The sequence below is a fragment of the Castor canadensis genome, chromosome 3 (genome assembly GCF_047511655.1).
Source record: "Castor canadensis chromosome 3, mCasCan1.hap1v2, whole genome shotgun sequence".
NCBI classification, from domain to species: domain Eukaryota; kingdom Metazoa; phylum Chordata; class Mammalia; order Rodentia; family Castoridae; genus Castor; species Castor canadensis.
Genome location: NC_133388.1, coordinates 45,878,540 through 45,899,122, shown reverse-complemented (window position 1 = coordinate 45,899,122; position 20,583 = coordinate 45,878,540). Strand labels below are relative to the sequence as shown.

General features: G+C 43.1%; 2 protein-coding genes and 1 non-coding gene across 7 annotated transcripts in view; all 3 read right to left on the bottom strand.

Moving 5' to 3' along the window:
- L3hypdh (trans-L-3-hydroxyproline dehydratase) overlaps positions 1-20,532 on the bottom strand; it is a 151,128-nt gene extending 130,596 nt beyond the window's left edge. For 3 of the 5 annotated variants that reach the window (XM_074067880.1, XM_074067882.1, XM_074067881.1), the window contains exons 1-4: positions 19,939-20,532; positions 13,670-13,842; positions 10,877-10,999; positions 10,650-10,787 (exon numbers count right to left, since the gene is read on the bottom strand). In XM_074067880.1, the coding sequence (XP_073923981.1) occupies positions 10,650-10,787; positions 10,877-10,999; positions 13,670-13,842; positions 19,939-20,446 (942 nt within the window). In that variant the 5' untranslated portion in view covers positions 20,447-20,532. Of the gene's footprint in view, positions 1-7,388; positions 7,941-10,649; positions 10,788-10,876; positions 11,000-13,669; positions 13,843-14,475; positions 14,550-19,938 lie in introns of those variants that run through there. The other 2 variants (XM_074067883.1, XM_020178951.2) reach the window with 2 other exon arrangements.
- Gpr135 (G protein-coupled receptor 135) lies at positions 49-7,241 on the bottom strand. Its single transcript, XM_074067879.1, has one exon. It carries the CDS (start codon positions 2,375-2,377, stop codon positions 851-853), a length of 1,527 nt encoding a protein of 508 aa, XP_073923980.1. The 5' UTR covers positions 2,378-7,241; the 3' UTR covers positions 49-850.
- Positions 19,407-19,537, bottom strand: LOC141422280 (small nucleolar RNA SNORA51). The gene has a single exon (XR_012446873.1). It is a non-coding gene; the product is annotated as a small nucleolar RNA SNORA51 (small nucleolar RNA).
- Positions 20,533-20,583: the final 51 nt, after the last annotated feature.

Sequence of the window (20,583 nt, the reverse complement as noted above, 5' to 3'; positions counted from 1 at the left end):
TAAGCCACTCCACCAGACCTCTTTTGGTATTGAGTATTTTTGAGATAGGGTTTCACTTTTTTTTTTTTTTTTTTTGCCTAGGTTGGCCACAAGCCTCCATCCTTCTAGTCTCTGCCTCTCTAATAGGTAGGATTACAGGCCCATCATGGGCTCCTGGTTGACATTTTTAAGTGTAATTTTGTAACACGTTTTTAAACGGCCACATTTCTTTACATTCACACTTCTATTTGCCCTTTAGATGGATGAAATTTATCTAGTAATAAACCACCTTTCAAAAACCCTAGAATGGTTAGAATCTGAATTTAAAATTTCTCACTAAGACTACAAGAACAGAGGAGACTTGCACCAGTCTGGGTAAGGAAAAGAATTCTTTGCTCCCAAACCTATGGCACCCCTCAGAGTATGTGTTAGAGGTGCATGTTCTAGAATCTGAAGTTTTGTTGAATGCTGGTGATTTAGAGGGGCCTTCAAGCAGCTCCGAGGGTCTCCAGTCATTCCAGAAACTCAACCGGTTGCATTCCGTGGTTTTTGTTTGTTTCACAGTGTGATTCCTGTAATATGAGCTTTTCAGTAAGTTTGAATTTTATTTTTGTCGTTTTTTGGCACTTACAGTTTACAATGCCTGGTTGTGTGGCTTAAGATTGTTTTAATTTTTGCGTTTTACATTCCTTTTGGCACTTTTGAAGAAGGGGACCTTGTCTTTTATGTTGTTTGGGGAAGTGGTAACCCTCCCTGTCTCTTTAGTTTTAAACGTTTGACTTTATGAAATCCACGATTCTCCCCGGAATTCCGCATCATTAAATGAAGTGGGTGGAGATTTGGCCTCACACACTATCCATCCTAACCCTTCTTAGAGGCTAGTGTCCCCCGCTTCAGATTTAGGCTGTTTGGCCATTGCTGTCACAGGTTCTGGCGGTCCCTCCCGGCAGAAAAGCACGACTGGGTTTTTGCGGGCCCACATGGCCATGTCCCCTCCCGCCCAGCTGGCCGGGTTGGAAGAGGACATCCTGCTGCAAGTCCCCAGCCGGTTGATATAGCGGTTTCGAAGGCGACTGCGGCTCCTGGCCTGCAGACCTGGGCCCTGGCTGGGCAGAAAAGCGTCCACATTCCTAGTCCGGTACCCCTCCTCTCGGTTGCGCCCTAGGAGCATCGAAATGTTAGGGTTGCGGATGGCATAGATGACGGGGTTGATGGCCCCATTGGCCCAGGTCAGCCAGACAGCCACCACGTTGACCAGCGACGGGGCCTGCGTGGCGTGGGCCTGCCGGGTCGCGGCCAGCAGCACCAAGAAGCAGTAGGGACCCCAGCAGCAGATGACAAAGACGATCATGACAAGCACGGTGGTGGCGGTGCGCACCTCGCTGAAGAAGCGCAGCACGCGCGCGTAGGTGGTCACCGGCCGCACGCGCACGTCCGACAGGCGCACGGTCCTGCAAATGTGGTAGTGGCAGAAGCACATGAGCAGGAAGGGCAGCAGGTAGCAGGTCACCACCAGCCCCACGCTGTAGGCGGCACCCAGCTGGGCGGGGTCGGGGGAAGTCCGGTAAAGGCAGCCGTGGAAGCTCTGCGCTGCGGGGGGCTCCCGGGGCGCCCCGAGTAGCTCCCAGGGCAGGGAGAAGCCCAGAGCGGCCAGCCAGGCACCGGCCAGCAGCTGCAGCGCGCGGCGGCGGCCAATCTTGTCGCGGGGTGGCCGCACGATGGCGCAGTAGCGGTCCAGCGAGATCAGGGCCACGCTGAACGTGGACACGATGCCGAAGCACGAGCTGAAGAAGCGGCTGGCGGCGCAGAAGCCGCGCCAGGGCCCCGCGGTGGTGGCGGTGGCGGTGGCGGTGGCAGGTGCCGAGCCCCCGGGAGGCGTGAAGAGGTCCAAGAAGGCGGCGGGTAGGCAGAGCAGCGCCGTGAGCAGATCCGACAGGGACAGGGACAGGATGAAGGCGTTGGTGACGGTGCGAAGCTGCCGGTGTTTCACGATCACTCCCATCACCGCGCAGTTGCCCAGGCTAGACAGCAGGAAGATGAGCAGGAGGACGAGCGCCTGGGCCGCCACCGCTGCCCCGTGCGACAGCACCGGAGCCGCCTCGGGGCCCAGCGCCGGCCTCCCCGCCGCCCCCGCCGCCCGCGCAGCCCCTGGCCCGCCGGGGCCGCCGCCTCCCGGCGCGACGGTGCTGCCGCCCCCGCTCGCGTCGCTCTGGTTCCCCAGCGCCGCGGCCGCCGCGGTCGCCACCGTGCTGAAGGCGAGCACGGCCGCGGTCGCCGCAGAGGAAGTCCCTCCAGGCGAGCCGGCTGCGGAGGGGGCGCCGGGGTGCGGGCTGCCCCGCAAGGCCAAGGCCATGCTCACTGGTGGACGGGCCGGAGGCGGCCGCGGCTGCTCCTCCATGGGGCCCTGCGGCGGCCGCGGGTCTGTTCATCCCGCCCCGGGAGGCGGTGATTCGGGCTGGCGGCCGCTGCGGGGAGTCGGGCTCGGCCGGAGGGGTGGCTGTCGCCGGGGACCCGGCGGAGCCTTTGACGTGGGTTCCTGGCGTTGCCGAGGGAACCGCGTGTTTACGCAGGAGCGCGGGGCGGGACGCCAGCCCGGTACCCCCAGAAAAGCCGGCCAGCGACACCGCCTCTTAACTCCACTCCAACACCGAGGTTACCCAGCTGGGGGTCTGCGTCTCAGAGTGCCTGCCAAAGCTGCCAGGTCAGAGAAATCGAGGACTGGCCCGGATACAAATGAGCAGACTCAACAAGGGCTCAGTCTGCCTCTTTCCTGCTGGATACAGATGGCCTTTTGAGGGGCTTTTGTAGGAAAGGAATTTAGAACCTGAAGTGGAAAACAATCCACTTCCAGAGATCTTAAACTTAAGGAGCAGAATAGTGTAAGCTAGTCTTTCTGGAACTTGACCATGCAACGGAATCGCCTAGAGGGCATATTAAAATACAAGTGACTAGGCCTCAATCCTGGTTTCAGATTATGTGGGTCTGGAGTATGGTCCAAGATTTTTGCATGAGGTAGTGGCAACCAGGCTGGTCCAAGGACCACACTTTGAGAACAAGCAAGCTTTTTAAAATACAGATTCCCTGGCTGACTCCAGCATTCCGGAGAATGGGCTCCTGGAATCTAAGCTGTTTCTGGTTCTGAAACAGGTGCTCCAAGGAGCTAGGACGTGGATCTTGAAGGTAAAATGTCATTTCGTTTCCAACCATCTGGATCTCAGGACCATAGCTACTTAATTTTGAAGAGAGGGGAAGAGAGGCATTGGTTCCTTAACCTGCTGCCATCCTTCCATTGGTCTCTGGAATGTACAGGTGTGCTGAGTCTAAGGTGCTGCCCAGCCAGGCAGTCATACAGATGCAGCACCAGATACCCAGCTGAGAGACACAGGAACAGGAAGGACAAGTGGCTGCCTGGAGAAAGTGGATCTGGGCATGGGCTTGGAGGGAAAAAGTGTGACTGAGCCCTCAGCCTTTAAAGGAATGGTTTCCAAAGTGTGGGCCCTGGACAGCAGCACCAGCATTACTAGAAACCTTCAGAAATGCAAATTCTCAGGCCCCACTAAGATCTCCTGAATCTGACACTGGCAGAAGCATCCAGCTTCTTGTAATAAGCCCTCCACATGATGCTGATGCATAGTCAAGTTTGAAAAACACTGCTCTGAGGAATGACTGGCACACTTGTAGGTATGAGGATATTAATGTTTTGAAAGCTTGTTTCAGTGAAGTGAAATGTCCTATTGGAAACTTAAGAGTCTAAATAGAAATACATTTAAGGTGGTGTAAACTAAGTTTGGCTTCCTTAGCCTCAACAACATTGACATTTTGGATCAATGAATTGATTCTTTGTAGTGGGGACTGTCCTATGCACTAGGATGTTTAGCAGCATTCCTGGTCTCTACCCAAACCAGGAGCATCTCTCCCAACTGTGACAAAAAAAAAAAAAAAAAAAAAAATTGCCAAATTCTCCGTTAGGACAAAATCAACCCTGGCTGAGAATTGAGACAAAAAACGTAATTATTATAGTTTCATTTATTTGGCAAAGCACAGTCTTTAGACATTATGCTTAGTTTTAGGAAACAACAAATAAGGATCCTACCCCAGAGAGGCTTACAATCTCAGGCCAACACAAATATATTGTAGGGTGATAAGTGGTGTTAAATATGAGTGAAATTATGTGGAGGTGACTAACTCTTCCCAGAGTAGACTTTGTATAGAGGTGACGTTAGACTCTCCTAAAAAAATGAAGTGATACATGTGTGAACTCCAAAGGTTAGTGATGAAGTGAGTAGTATCTAAATCTTAAGATACACAGGGATGGGGAGTGAAAATCCTCTTTATACTGGATTGCTGATCCTGATTTCGCATCTGTGTGAAGTCAATGATCAAAACTGCAGAACCAGGGGTTAAGAGTAAGGCAGGTTTATTGAAAGCACACTAAAGCTCCCCCAAACAGGGAGGGACTTAGGAAAAGCTACATGCAGTATAGCTACAGTCTATAGGGCTCTGCCTCGCTTAGGTCCAGTGATTCTATTTGAAACTAGATTTGTGATTTGTTGATATCTAGTTAACTTCTCACTGAACCCAGCCACCTGCCTGTCCCCAGTCTTATTGAACAGAACATTCTGGGAAGGTCTGGTCAGCCTGTCCTGGCCTTTGCACCTGCATTCTGTTGCCTTGGTAAGGGGCCTGTTGCTTCTCTGAGAAGCCTGTTGTTTCTCATGTCCACTCAAATGCCTGCTTCTAAAATGTCTCCCTCATCCAAAATGAAGTCACCTCTGTCATTACTTCCCTCACACTGTTATGAAAGGTTTTGTGTGCTATGCTGCAGGGATTGCACTTTATCAGGCAAGGAAAGGGTAACATCACTGCTAGTTCAAGTTTAGTCAAGGGAGGACCATGACCAGGTAGATAGTTCACAAAGACAAGAGTGACCTCATACTCTCCTAGTTCTCTTCTTTCCTGGTTTGCCTCAGTGTCCCTTCCTCTGCTAATTCTTCATAGTCCATCAAGGCCCAGTCTTCAAGTCAGCTGAACTTCCTCATTTCACAACCAAAGCTTGGAAGACTATGTAACTCCAAATTATATCTGATATACTTGCTACTTAATGTGCAAAAGCACCTCAAACTCAACATGACCAAAATGGAATTCATGAGCTTCTTCCCACGTCCCTTGAAAACCTTGGTCCTTAATATTCTCTATCTCAGAAGATAGCACCATCATCCATCAAGTTTACAAGACCAAAACAGGATTCATTCTTGATAAACCTCTCCTCCTTACCATCAGCCCATGACCAATCCATCACCAGGACCTGGGATTTTACTTGCTGGGTATCCTTGTGTGCATTTGCTTTCTCCATCACTTTGTCAACTACGTGAACTTTAGACCTCATTCCACCTTCCTTGAACTACTGCTATCATCTCCTAACTGATCTCCTCAATTTTCCTCTACTCCGAACTATAGGCAGAGTACTCTTTGAGAAACATCAATAACAAATTTGGTGGTGTTAATTATTTAGAGTAAGGACTCTAATACTTAGTAATTCCTATAAGTCAACACACGATTTGACCCCTGCATCCTCTCTGGTCTCATTTGGAATCATTTTTTTTCTTCATTCTAGTCACAGTGACATTTTGTGACTTCCTTAAGCTTCCCATTGTATGGCATTTGCTATCCCCTCCATTCCCTAACGTCTCCATCTCCACAAGAAGGTTATTTCCTTAGGGGAGGTCTTGCTTGGCTGACAACCCCCTCTGTATATTGGATCATATTCCTGTTAGTTTCACAGGTTGTATTTTCCATATAACTCTAGATTGTATGGAATCACTCTATAATTATATAGTCACTCTATAATTATGTTTTTGTGATTAACCAAGTATTACCTGCCTCCCACATTTGGTTTTTTATTAGATCCCCAGCACTGCATTCTTAACTGCTCCATATACAAACTGCTGATGTACAAACAAAATTTTTCTTACTGAGTATAGGAGGAGAATCTTGCAGCTGGGAGACCAGTTAAGAAAAAGCATTGCAATAGCCCAAGTGAGAAATAAGAGTTTGAGGCAAGCACTTAGAATGAAAGAGAAGAGATTTTAGGGAGGCAGTGTATGGATTAGGGTTCTTTAGATATAAGCAACACAGTGAGGACAGTGGCTTACATAAGTAAGAGAGGAAATCTCTGGAAGGGATAGAGGAAATTCAAGCTACAAAACAGCCAGCCTCAGGAGCAAGAAAAATCTGTAACTGAAGAGGGTCTCTTCAGGGCACCATCATCTTTCAGTTTCAATTTTCAGACTTTTATATCCTTTCTCAAGATCCCAGGTCCTGGGGAGAGGATCTGAGTGGTGTGCTGGTTTTCTGCAAGTCCCAGAGAGCTCACATGTAGGGATGGAGTTTCCCAAAGAAAAGGAGAATGTTATTGATAAAGGGAAAAAGAATGATGCTGGCCACATTACAGACACCTTCCTCATACACACAAATAGACAGGATGGAAGATGTGTATAAGAACCCAGTTCCTAGCATGATAGATGTGGTGCCACAATTGTCAAATTAGGGCATATGAGAAGAGGGGCACTTTACACAGGGAAGAAGAGCTTGGGCTGCCCTCTAAGTAGAGAGTCTGCCTTGTGAGAATAACACCTCAATTTTTTTTTTATAGTAGGGAAATAAAAAAGTATTAACTTTCTAGTTTTTCTTTCAGTCAGGTAATTAAATCACAGACCTACCAAATGGCTGATACCGACTTGCTGGGTGATAAAGCCAGTTAAAATGAACTAATTAACTCAGTTTTTTGTATGCTGAAAAATAAAATATTATTAGTTATCTAATAAAAGAGTCTACTGAATTCTCCGAAGGCATCACGTTAAAAGAGAATATCTTAATGTTTCAACTTATGATTTTCATAGACTCACAGATAAGTAGTAAGTATACTTATCTGAATGCCATAGTAAACATTTATTCATGTTTTAAATCTACCTAGCATGCAGTTGATAAGAGCACAAGACTCATTTTATTGTAATGATTTATTAATTAATGTCTACTATATACTTTTATTTCAAATAATGTAGTATGCAATCCCTTTTATAAATGGCATAAAAAACTGGGGGCACACCAGTGAGAGTGTGTGTTTAGCATGGACAGGGCCCTGGGTTCGATGCCTAGCACACACGCATGCACACACACACGCACACACACACACACACAGAGCAAAAGAGACAGCAGAAGTCTGATTACCAACTGGTCTTTGCAGCATCTCTTTATGGCAATTGGGTACCAGTGGGTAGAGGAGCTGGGCTTTGTAGCTCAGAGGACACCCCAGCAACAACTATAACAGCTCCTGTTCTAAGAAGCTGATTGTGCCTATCTTTCCCAGGCTCTGTGTCTAAGCGTTAAGAAGTGCCATCTTTTTTACATGGTTATAGAGTACATTCTTTTATTCAAATTGGATATTAAAATAACAAACTTGTAAAGTTCATTCATTGTGAAGGTTATAATTCCATATATCATTCAAAAGAGTCTTTAAAACAAAATACTGTAGTCATTATTAGAGTAGTATTTTTAAAGTAACTAAGGTTTTAATTTTACCTGAAGTGTTTGTTAGTGAGTAGGAAAAGTTTCTGAATTTTCAGCACTTTGAATGCTAAGACATGATACTTATCCCCAAATACCTTTGAAAATCTGAGGTATAGTGACTCTCTGTTGAAGCACAGTATACTATTTTAGAAAGAATGGAGATTAACTTAATGTATAAGTGAATACTGGTTTGCACATAATTAAGAGAAAGCATTATTTATAGATAGTAATTACTTTAGAAGAAAAGCCCTTGAAATTCAGGGAAGAGGTCACTTGAGAAGAAACCCATCCCTCAGTGGGTCATCATCTTCTACTGTCAGGCTTGCTGCCCCTGTGTAATGGGCTTGTCCTGATACTTCCACTATAACAGCCTTTAAATCACCACACTTTGCTTCCTGAAGAAAGAAGACAAAAGGAGCATACTATCAAAATGTTGCACTCATATTATATCTGGTCTAAACGTTGTACTCCTGGTTCCTACCATGCCAAGAAAAACTCAAGAGTTAATCCTAAGGTCAAGGATAAGGAGACTGACAGATGTGCTTTAGATATGGGGAGCACGCTGGAAAGGAGATAGACTGGAAGCCCAGAAACCTGTTGAGGGATGAAAATGAAGTGAAGATGGAAAAGGAGAACTAATCAGATAATTTGAAGGTACAACAACCAGACTGACAATGTGGGAAGTAAGGAATCAGGAATAAGGCAAATATGGCCACAGTTTCTAGCTTGGAAATGATGCTATTGATGCTATTAACAAGATGGGGAATAGAAAGGAGCATGTGGAATGAAGGAAGGAAGGGAGGAAGGGAGGGATGGGCAGAGGGAGGGAGGAAGAACTTTTTCACTTGTAGAGTTTAAGATACTTGGGGGACAAAGTTTAGAGATAAGAACAGTGAACAGCTAGGAATACGTGTTAGACTCAGAGGTATAGGGCAGGCATGCTAGGGATGAACATTTTGAAAGTCATCAGCAAATGAGAACTGAAGTCTAGGAAGCAGATGAAATTGTCCAGTGGCATCAAATTGTAAATAAGATGAGAAGGAAGCTAAGGATGAAATGCTGGGGACAACTAATTGGAAGGCCAGGGAACAGAAGGAGGAGCAGGGAAAGAGACTGAGAAGCACCATCAGAGACTCTGGAAGAGCCCAGAGGGAAGGAGTGTGGTACAAGGGCAGATACTGGCAAACATGATGCACAACTGTAAAATAAATAACTGAAAATCTTACCTGCAGTGTTTCTTAATATGCTAATTTAAAAAGTAAGAATAACTGAAGGTAAAGGTAAAATGTCAAATATTAAATTAGGTTAGAGTTGTATTGTGTTTTTATAAAGATGTTTAATATCAAGCCTCACTGAACTTTTTTTCTTGGTCTGGTAGCAATATAACATAGTACTTCACAGCAGAGGGATTGTTGAGAGGGGCCCATATTTGTAGCCTGGTTCTGCTACCCATTGACTAACTTCTGGCAAATTGCCTAATAGCTCAAATTCTCCATTTCATTTTCCTTAAAAAAGGATGATAACAGTACTGATTTCCTGGGATTCTTGCAAGGTTTAAATGAGACGGTATGTATAAAGTTCTTAACTTAGACGTTGACACCATAAATTATTAATAAATATTGTAGACTATTATTTTTATTTCTCTATTTATTTATTTTTGAGACAGGGTCTCACTATTACCCAGGCTGCCCTGGAACTTGCTATGTAACCCAGACTTATCATGAACTCAAGCTCCTCCCGCTTTAGCCTCTTGAGGGCTAGGATTTCAGAAAGGTGCTACCATGCCCAGCTTATTTTTATCTTAAGCCTGGGATTCTGAAGACAATGTATTCCAAATTTTTGTGCACAATGTAAATGGTTTAGTATACTGTAAGATCACTGTCTGATATGGGAATCCCTTAAAGAACATTTAATATCCAGAAAAACCAAGCCTTTTGAACAACTACATTAACAGAGATTGTTTGATATGTTAAAGGACTCAAGTAGATTAATTTTCTAAATGTAGATTAATCATTCTGCAGATTTCATTTACTACTATGAGTAGATTAACTAGCTGTGTTAGCATATTTGAATTTTGATTTCATTACAAAAATTCTACTTTCCACTACTTCTCACAGCTTTTATATCCTATTACCTAAAATGAAGCATTCCTATAGCATAAAAAAACAAACAAACAAACAAAAAAAGCCCCAAACCATAAGTTAGTGGTTCACAAATATTTTGATCTTAGGTTCCCTTTATACATTAGGATTTGAGGACCCTAAAACAGTTTTTGTTTATACAAGTTTTATCTGTCAAAATTACAGCATTGAGAATTAAAGGTATTTATTTATTAGTTCATTTAAAAAGCACATACACATTAATATATAAAAACTAAATTTTTGTGAAAATAAGTACATTTGCCAAAAAATTAAAGAGAAAGTGGCATTGCTTTACATTTTTGCAAACTTTTTCCTGTTTGACTAACAGAAAATAGCTAGATTGTCATATTTACTTCTGCATTCAATTAGTTACACTATCACCCATCATGTAGCCTTGGAAGAACTCTACTGAACATACTTGAGAGAACCAGTCTGAAAAGCAAACATTGTCTTAGCATTATTGACATAGTTTTGATCTTATAGATCCACTGAAGGCAACTTGGGGACCCCCAGGGGTTCCAAGACCACACTTTGAGAACCAAATTCTCTTCCAAGGCCGGATGTGGTGGCTCGTGCCTATAATTCCAGCTACTTAGGAAGCAGAGATTGGGAGGACTGCAGTTTTGAGGCCAGCCCAGGCAAAAAGTTAGGAAGACCACATCTCAATTAACAAGCTGGTGTGGTGGTATACACATAGGCATAAGCAGGAAGACTGTGGTCCAGGCCAGCCATGGCAAAAAATGCAAGACCCTACCTGAAAAATAACTAAAGCAAAAAGGGCTGGGGACATGACTCAAGTGATATATCACCTGCCTACCAAGTGGGAGGCCCTGAGTTCAAACTACGGTACTGCCAAAAAAGAAAAATACAATTCTAAGAGTTGAGTGAAGAAGAAACTTATTCAACACTCAACTCAGGCCTTATCAATGTCATTTACAATTAAGAAGAAAAGGCGACACTCACCCTCACAGCCTTCCCTGTGAACACAGAGCCAGTGGCACTGCTTTTAAAGGTTCTGGTCTGGTTCAGTTCCAGAAGGCCTTTATGATACTGCAAAGCAATTCGGGCTGTCACTCCTGAGCCAGTTGGACTTCTGTCAACCTGTTTGGGAATCAATGAAAATAGGAATGTTCAGAGTGTTCTGGTTCCACAGTACTGGCATTGGTGCCTAAAAGTTATGGTTTTCATACCTGTTCATCTGCAAACACACAGATATTGGTGGTTGGTTCCTCACTATAAGCATCTTTTCCATCTGTTAATATAGTTCCATATAGAAAGGCAAGGTCTTCACTCTCAGGATGGTTAATTTTAAACTGCAAATAACAACAAAAGAATCAACCATATGTAAAAATAAATATTTTCATTCAATTTTATGTTTATAAATAATGTACATGGAGCACTCTCCAACACAACTTTTCAATCTGTACTATTTTTGAAATATCTTTTGGGACAAGGCACTAAATATTAGATATTATTTCATTCTGTGGCTGAGTGAACATAGTTTTATTGGAAATTATAATTCTTCTCATGTTGAATCCCTTCTAAGAAAACTTCCCTGCATATAAACTCAACTAAAGGAAGTCCCGTTTTATACACAGACCCCAAAACACAAACATACTCTGAAACACTGACCCCAGGACGGTCAGTCCACAGGTTGCCTGTGGCTGACCTAAAGCCATCATATTGTCATTCTTAGGAGTCTGAAGAGGAGAATGTATAAAATTAAGCAGTAAGTATCTTATAGATGAATTGGACACCATGCTAGAGATGAGGACTGTGACAGGGGTGAGCAAGCAAAAGTTAAAAGGATTCAGAAGATACTAGATAAGAGAAACAATGAGATGGAAAATAAAGATTGTAGAAGATGAAGTCAATGGGTTCCATGAAAAGCATCTGATCCACACAGATAGAAGCAGGCATTGGCAGAGGGGCCAAGTCCCTCGATGGCAAAACACGCTTAGGATCAAAGGTGCAGTGCTGTCAGGTCTTTTGGGAGGTCCAGCTGTTTAACTTTTGCTGAATTTCTGCAATGTATGATAGTATGACAGATTATAATAATCTTCTGTGCTTATTTTTACATTTAGTACATTCTACTCTTGCTTACTTGCCACTTAAAAATTTGAACAGATTTGGGTTCTTAAGAATCCAGTCTATTTAAAACCAAGTTAAATAAACCCACCTGTTGGATCTTTTAAAGTCTCTGTACCCACCTCCACTCTAGCGCAACACTGTTCACAGGTGCACTGGCTCCTACCAAGCCCCCAGATCAAGCCCCTGGGAGGTGGGATTGGTTATTTCTTTGGGTGGCCAGCACCTAGCACAGTGTCTGAAATGCAATAAATTCTTGGGAAATGTTTGTTAAAAGAATAAATTGATATTATATTAACTTCAGTTCCTCCAACACAAATAGTCTTTCTCTAAATCTGTCCCAGCAATATGAGTGGTCAGTGACTGACCAGTAGTTCTGCTGCCTGATATGTCAATAATAGAACTTGGGCTCCCTCAAAGTCCACTCCTTGCCACTGCCACCTGCATGGGAAGTTCAAGATTATTCTTTTTATCAAGAAAGCTATGCCTTTTTCTCTTGATTTCATTAAAATGAGTTGAAATTATTTTGTGCCAAATTCTTAAGCAATTAGCCATCTGCCTGATAGAACAGAAGACTGATGTAGATTCAGAGCTTTAGAAATTGCTAAGATAATTGTATGAAAAAGGAAAAAATGAGACCTATTGAAACTGTTCCAGGAATAGGGGAGGGAGGATAAAAGAGAATGATGGAGGTGTGAATTCAACTATGACATATTGTAAGAACTTTGGTAAATATCATAATGTACCCCCAGTACAATGTAATAATAATAAGAAGAAAAAATAAGAAACACAGCTAGCATTATGTCTTGATAATGTGAATAAATGAATATAACATAAGTTGAATTCAAGCCTGCTCTTTTCTTTTACTGTGACCAAGGCCTGAATTTACTCATATTTATAAAAAAATTGCTATGATAAAATAATTCTACATATTGGTATTGGCAGTCCCAGAAAAATGATAATTTAGAACAACATAGAGTATATTTTCATTTTATTATTCAAGTTGTAAATTATGTTAAGGCCTCAAGAGTGTTAAATGAACCCATAACAATTATTAGTGCAAGAAGATTAGATACTATCTTTCATAAGTTATGCTTTACTATGAATAATTAAATCCTCATATGCTAAAACACTCAAATACCACGTGTTTTGTCTATAGGTTCTGACTTCTAGGTAAAATGGAAGACTTGTACAAGAAATGAAGGGTTATTCTACACTCATTTATTACCTAAACTCTTTTATCAGAATAGTTTTTTTTCCATGCACAAACTAGTTACATGAATAGTTATCTGAGTAGCTTCTTACCAATACAAGAAATTTTCACTAATTAGAAATTAACGTTCTGTAAAATGAGTCTTATCAGACTCAATAAAATCTGTTTGTAAGCCATTATTTTCAAGTTTTGCAGAAAGAATAAACACATATAGCAAATCACATGCACTTCAAATTAATTGAATACTACACAAAACATTTACTGTATGTGTAAACAACTGTGAACTATATGATCATGTATGTATTTAATAAAAGTGAATAGTTATCATTTATTGCTGCACTTGTTGGGCATTTATTATGGGCCAGGTAATATTCTATGTCCATGAATTGACTTACCTCACTCTTAAAACATCTGTAAAAGCAGAGATTGTCTAATTTCCATTTTATAAGTAGGAAAACTGAGTAACATGGCAGTTACGGACTAGTCCAAGGTTATAACTGTGGTAAGTGGTGAAGTCAGAACACTAGTCTTGCTCTAGAGCCTAAGCATTTAAACAGTACGCTACTCTTGGTAATACTAAAAATTAAATGTATAGATATTTAATCCCTTCACAGACATGGTGATTTATATTTCTCCATGCACACAGGGAGGTATTTGTTATGAAGGCAGCGACTGGACTGACCTGGACTTTCACTGCTTCTGTAACAGCACTCGCGGCATCCACAAGGTCCCTCATCTTTGCAGAATACACATCAAGTCCTCCTAACTTTTCTGCACTAACCAGTGCATAAAATGCTCCGCCATATGCAATGTCCACTACCACCTTTCCATGTCCAGGAACATCCACTATGAGATCTAAAAAGATGTGTTTGAAAATAAGTTTGTTTTCAGTGTTTTGGCAAAGCAAAACAAAAACCCATAGCATTTTAAAACATGTTTGTTCTGGGGGAAATCTTATCTTCAAAAGGAATGAAGCAGAAATCCATTTTCAGAGTAAACGTAGATGGATCTATTTTAATTTGATAATGACTGTATAAGTTAAAAAACATTGGAATGCTTACGTTCCCCCTCAATCACATGTCCATATTTGTTAACTAGTCTGAGGTTCTTTTTTAGGATACCATGAAGGAAAATGTAAGTCTTGGATTATATTCCCAGAGATGGTTTTAAATAGTAAGGATTTGAATCCTATTCAGTTATACAAACTTTAAAAGAGACTTTCTACATAAATTATATACAAACACTTATTTATCAACATGTTTTTTTTTAATCTCATTTAAAGCATCCTCCAGGCAAATGCTCAGAATAAAGCCATCATAGAATAGCTGACCTATACAGTATCATTTTACATCAGGATTTTTTTTTTAACATTGTAAGTCCCTAACATACCTAAAGTTTCACCTAAAGGCCACCTGTTTGAAATCCTTTATATGTACTTCCAAAGCAAGTTGGGGTTAGGTGATATTTTGGGACATTAAACATATTTACCCCTTCTCATGATTTCCCTTCTCTCTTCTCCCCAATTCCAGGTGGTCTCATGGTCACTGCCTCAATGGGGACACCTGGCCAGGGGGAAAGAAAGTCTTTCTGTTTGATTTATGGAAAACCAAGTTCTCAGGAAAAACACATTTGCTGGCAAAGGAGGGTCCTAGAGAGAGAAATATTTCTATCAGCTGACAAATATCATGTGGAATAGGGAGAGAGGAAGCTAACGGTCCTGAGGGCAGAGAGGACCTGCACTGACTTCTCTGCAGCACCAAGGGAGGGTGACATGGTAGGGCAGAGGCAGCCAACCAGGAAGGGAGGCAGGAAAAGAGGGCAGGGTAACATGAGGTAAGCTGACAGGCTTCCAACTGCTCAAGCTGAGGCCAAAGAGCATTCTTCTCCAAGGCACCGGCACATAGAAGAAACCTTAGTTCACACATATATCAGGAGAGGGGACAGCACATAGAACGATGAAGCTAAGTCATCCAACAGGATGGAGTGGTGTCTCAATTTCAATTAATTTGTGAGAAAGAAAATGTTTCTTGTACATCCGAATTTTCTCACGTAGTCATACCAACACACCAGTGAGTCATGAGTTACAGAAGTGTCCACAAAAGCCCTTTTAACACGTGGTGTGTCCGAATAGAGCAGCTTAGAGTCAAGCAGTGAAACACGCCTGTGCACCTTACAGCAACACTGACCAACAATGTCTTCGTCTTGACACAAAAAGTGGGTCGAATGAAAGATACATGAAGGCATGGCATGGTGGCTCGTCTGTAATCCCGCTACTTGGAAGAGGGAGATTGGGAGGACTGTGATCTGAGGTTAGCCTTGGAAAAAGTTAATGAGACCCCATTTCAACGAAAAAAGCTGGGAGTATGCTCATGGACTGGTAGATTCAACATAGTAAAAAATGTCTATACTCCCAAAAGTAATCCACATGTTTAATGCAATTCCCACCAAAATTCAAATGACATTCATTAAAGAGATTGAAAAATCTACTGTTAAATTTATATGGAAACACAAGAGGCCACAAATAGCCAAGGCAATACTCAGTCAAAAGAACAATACTGGAGGTATCACGATACCTGACTTCAAACTATATTACAAAGCAATAATGATAAAAACAGCATGGTACTGGCACAAAAACAGACATGAAGACCAGTGGAACAGAATAGAGGACCCAGATATGAAGCCACACAACTATAACCAACTTGTCTTTGACAAAGGCGCTAAAAATATACGATGGAGAAAAAGCAGCCTCTTCAACAAAAACTGCTGGGAAAAACTGGTTAGCAGTCTGCAAAAAACTGAAACTAGATCCATGTATATCACCCTATACCAATATTAACTCAAAATGGATCAAGGATCTTAATATCAGACCCCAAACTCTAAAGTTGGTACAGGAAAGAGTAGGAAATACTCTGGAATTAATAGGTATAGGCAAGAACTTTCTCAATGGAACCCCAGCAGCACAGCAACTAAGTGATAGCATAGATAAATGGGACTTCATAAAACTACAAAGCTTCTGCTCAACAAAAGAAATGGTCTCTAAACTGAAGAGACTACCCACAGAGTGGGAGAAAATATTTGCCAGCTACACATTAGACAAAGGACTGATAACCAGAATATCTAGGGAACTCAAAAAACTAAATTCTCCCAAAATTAATGAACCAGTAAAGAAATGGGCAAGTGAACTAAACAGAACTTTCTCAAAAGAAGAAATTCAAATGGCCAAAAAACACATGAAAAAATGCTCACCATCTCTAGCAATAAAGGAAATGCAAATTAAAACCACACTAAGATTCCACCTCACCCCTGTTAGAATAGCCATCATCAGCAACACCACCAACAACAGGTGTTGGCGAGGATGCGGGGAAAAAGGAACCCTCTTACACTGTTGGTGGGAATGTAAACTAGTACAACCACTCTGGAAAAAAACTTGGAGGCTACTTAAAAAGCTAGACATTGATCTACCATTTGATCCAGCAATACCACTCTTGGGGATATACCCAAAAGACTGTGACACAGGTTACTCCAGAGGCACCTGCACACCCATGTTTATTGCAGCACTATTCACAATAGCCAAGTTATGGAAACAGCCAAGATGCCCCACTACTGACGAATGGATTGAGAAAATGTGGTATCTATACACAATGGAATTTTATGCAGCCATGAAGAAGAACGAAATGTTATCATTCGCTGGTAAATGGATGGAATTGGAGAACATCATTCTGAGTGAGGTTAGCCTGGCCCAAAAGACCAAAAATCATATGTTCTCCCTCATATGTGGACATGAGATCAAGGGCAAACACAACAAGGGGATTGAACTTTGATCACAAGATAAAAGCAAGAGCCCACAAGAGAGATAGGAGGATAGGTAAGACACCCAAAAAACTAGATAGCATTTGTTGCCCTCAATGCAGAGAAACTAAAGCAGATACTTTAAAGCAACTGAGGCCAGCCAATAGGAGAAGGGGACCAGGAACTAGAGAAAAGGTTAGTTCGAGAAGAATTAACTTAGAAGGTAACATACACGTACAAGAAAGCAATGCGAGTCAACTCCCTGTATAGCTATCCTTATCTCAACCAGCAAAAACCCTTGTTCCTTCCTATTATTGCTTATACTCTCTCTTCAACAAAATTAGAGATGAGGGCAAAATAGTTTCTGCCTGGTAGTGAGAGGAGAGGTAAGGGGGGGGGTAAGGGAGGGATAGTGGGGGGGGATAAGGGAGGGGAATGGGGTAGAAATGACCCAAACTTTGTATGCACATATGAATAAAATAAAAATTAAAAAAAAAAAGCTGGGGTAGTAGGCACCTGTTATCTCAGCTAAGCCAGAAATGCAAGTAGGAGGATCGTGATCCAGGCTAAGATAAATATAAATGCCAGAATCTATTTCAAAAATAACTAAAGTGAAAAGGGTTGGAGCTGTGAGTGAAGTGGTAGAGCACCTGCCTAGCAAGTCAAGACCGTGAGTTCAGACCCCAGTACTTCCAAAAAAGAACAGGAGTGGGGACAGGGGAAGGAAGATGAGAAAGGTGGGGGAAGTGAAGGACTGCTGGAATGGGGAAACCTAAGGCCAAATGGTGGAGGACATAAATATCCACACCTATCAGAGGACATGGGTGATGGTCAATGGTGCTACTTAAACAGGATATTGGCCACCAGTCATAGGTCAGGCTGAGTGGGGCAGCTAGATCAAGTGAAGGGAGCACTGAGTCTCCAATCACTTTCTTACTCCACCCTTTCTAAAATCTTGGCTCTGGTTTTCTTTGGATGGGCAGTTGATTAGGATTCTAGCTACACCTCCATGAGTTTTATTTTCCTTTTCTTCAGAATGGACCAGATGAGCCTTTAAGTTACTTCTGTTCATTCATTTCTCATGACTTTTATTTTTTAATCACTTAAATTACTAACATTGAAAATATAGTTCCACACATGAGTACATCCTATGTGCCAGGTATGTTACATACACAAGCTCCTTAATTACTATAGCCCTAAGTGGTAGGTACTATCCATATATTTTTAAACTATCCTCACATTATTCTCAGCTACGCACAAATATGTAGCAGACTTTGGAGTCAAACTCAGGAGCAGGTGGCTCCAAAACCCAAACCCTTTCCATTGAAATATGCAACCTGTACTTAGAACTCAACCCAAATTCTAAGTTTTTTCTTTTCTTCTATACAAGCTAATCATTAAACTTTTAATTTACTGTTCATGAGATTTAGTGAGTACATATGCCATTTGTATGAATTAGGTATAATAAATTAGTTTTTCAAAAACAATTCACATATATCTCCTTAAACTACAAAAAATGTTAAGGATGAAAGACGGCAATCTGATAGGCCTGAGTTCAAAACCTGGTTTTGCCCCTTAGTATGGCTTCTGTGTCCTTATGTATAAAATGGAATTGCTATTTCCTCTAAAAGAGTTGTTTTGAGAATTCCATGTGATAGCGTGTAAGGGAGAGCCTGGCACAGATTAGGGCTGTACTAAATGACAATAGTAAAGCCCAAGTTTAATTTCCAGTGAGAATAGGGTTCTCAAGAGGACCAGATGTCTACATTTGCCAGTCAGTAGATTCTCCACATTTCATTTATTTACTCATTCAACAACTATTCTTTAACTACCACTGTTCTAGGAACAAAGAAGTTGCATTGTAACATGGTGGGGTAGAAATGAACTCTGAAACCCTCTCAGGTAGGCACTGGTGTCACCCTCAGTTTACAAATTGTGACATGGAGACATGCACTTTCCTTCAGAAGGTCACTGAGATGGGGAGGGACAGAGCAGTGATCTTGAACACTGTCGTCTGCCTTCTTGGCACAGCAGTTTTCAAAATAAGAGCAACAAGGCTTCATTTTCTTAAAACCTCAAAGTGACAATTCATGCCTACTACTTACTGTGCTGTCACACAGCAATGTTCTCAGGAACTACGGTTCCTGAGGGGTTGGCTGTCCCAGCACTGTCTCACTCAAGACTAGGAAGCAATTGGTGATCCTCCTGCCAGGTGTTAAGTCCCACAAAATCTAGCTGCTAATGTTGCGCAAGGGGAAACTAGATAGCCTCACTAGCTAAACCACTAAGTTTTTTTTTTTTTTTTTAAGATGCAATCGTGAAAATAAATGCTCTCCCTCAAGCACCAACCTGGATGTGACACCATCCCCTCCTAAAGGGGAAAGCAGCATCAATTTCCCCAGACACATACTTCAATTTGTGTTTCAGCTGCCTCAGGTTGCTCTAAGATGGACACACGCCTGCTTTATTACATTGTTTCTAATTGAATCAGAATTCAATGAATTTGAATTCTAATTCAGGCTACTCTGGAGTCGCTAATCCGGAGGGAAGTCATTTTTAACAGATAAGAAAAAGGAGACCATGTTTAGTCTCCTGTATTTGCCAAGCATATACCCCTTCTCCTCGTCGCCCTCTATTTCCCCATTCACGACACAGACCAGCGCAGGGCCTGGACTGAGGTGTATATGGGTTAGGGTTACTTTGTTTCGTCTTTCTATATAGTCAGTGTAAGAACACAGCCTGTGGTAAATACCAGGGAGCCCCAAGCATATTCTAAGCCCGCCTGCAACTCTGGTACACTGGCTGTCCTTACGCTTTTCTTGACCCTAGCATACCTTGTTTTATTGCACTGTGAAATCTCTAGGAATGCCTGACCGGTGCAAAGAAGGTGCTGAGTAAGGGAAACGCGGGATTCTTTACCATTCAATCTCCCTAAGCCCTTAGGGGGAGGAAGAGCTCTGCGGGATAATTGAATTGCATGCACAAAATCTGCAAGGATAAAATGCTTACACATTATGTGCAGTGATTTGGGATTACCTTTTTATCAATTGCGAGGGCATTGCGGGGTGGGTTAGTTGCAATGCGTGCACCCAGAGGCGGTTAACATAGAAGCATCCCCGGTTGCGGCCCCCGCCCAGGGGCCGGGTGGCTCCTGCAGGTTACCTGAAGCCAGCACGAAGGCCGGGACGCTGTGGAAGCGCACCGGGCCGCAGCTGCGGCCGCCCTCACATGCCACGAAGGCGGCCACCAGCCCGCAGGGGCAGTGGATGTTGACGCGGGCCTCGCGGGAGCCGGCTGGGGGCGCGGGCACCAGCCCGAAGTCGAGAGCGAAGCGGCCTAGCGCCAGCACCGCGTGGCCGCACATGGAGCTGTAGCCTTCGTTGTGCAGGAATAAGACCCCCAGGTGCGCGTCCGGCAGCTCGCTCGGCACCAGGACCGCCCCGTACATGTCTCGGTGGCCCCGGGGCTCGAACATAAGCCGTCTCCGCACATGATCAAGGTGTTGACGCATGTAGCGCCGTTTAGCCAGCAGTGTGGGCCCGACCACCTCCGGACACCCGGCCAGCACAATGCGCAGGGGCTCGCCGCCCGTGTGCATGTCCACCACCGACAGCGCCGGCGTCCTGGGGTCGTGTGGGGGCAGCCGGGGCACAGCCAGCGCACTCTCCATTGTCTGCGTTCAGTGACTCCCCGACAGCCCGCAGTGTGCGCCCCAAGTCCGAGATCTACACCGAACTCCACTGGAGACTGGCAGGGTTTTGGGGCCGACTCAGGGGCGGGGCCTCGAGGCGGAGACCACGAAACGGG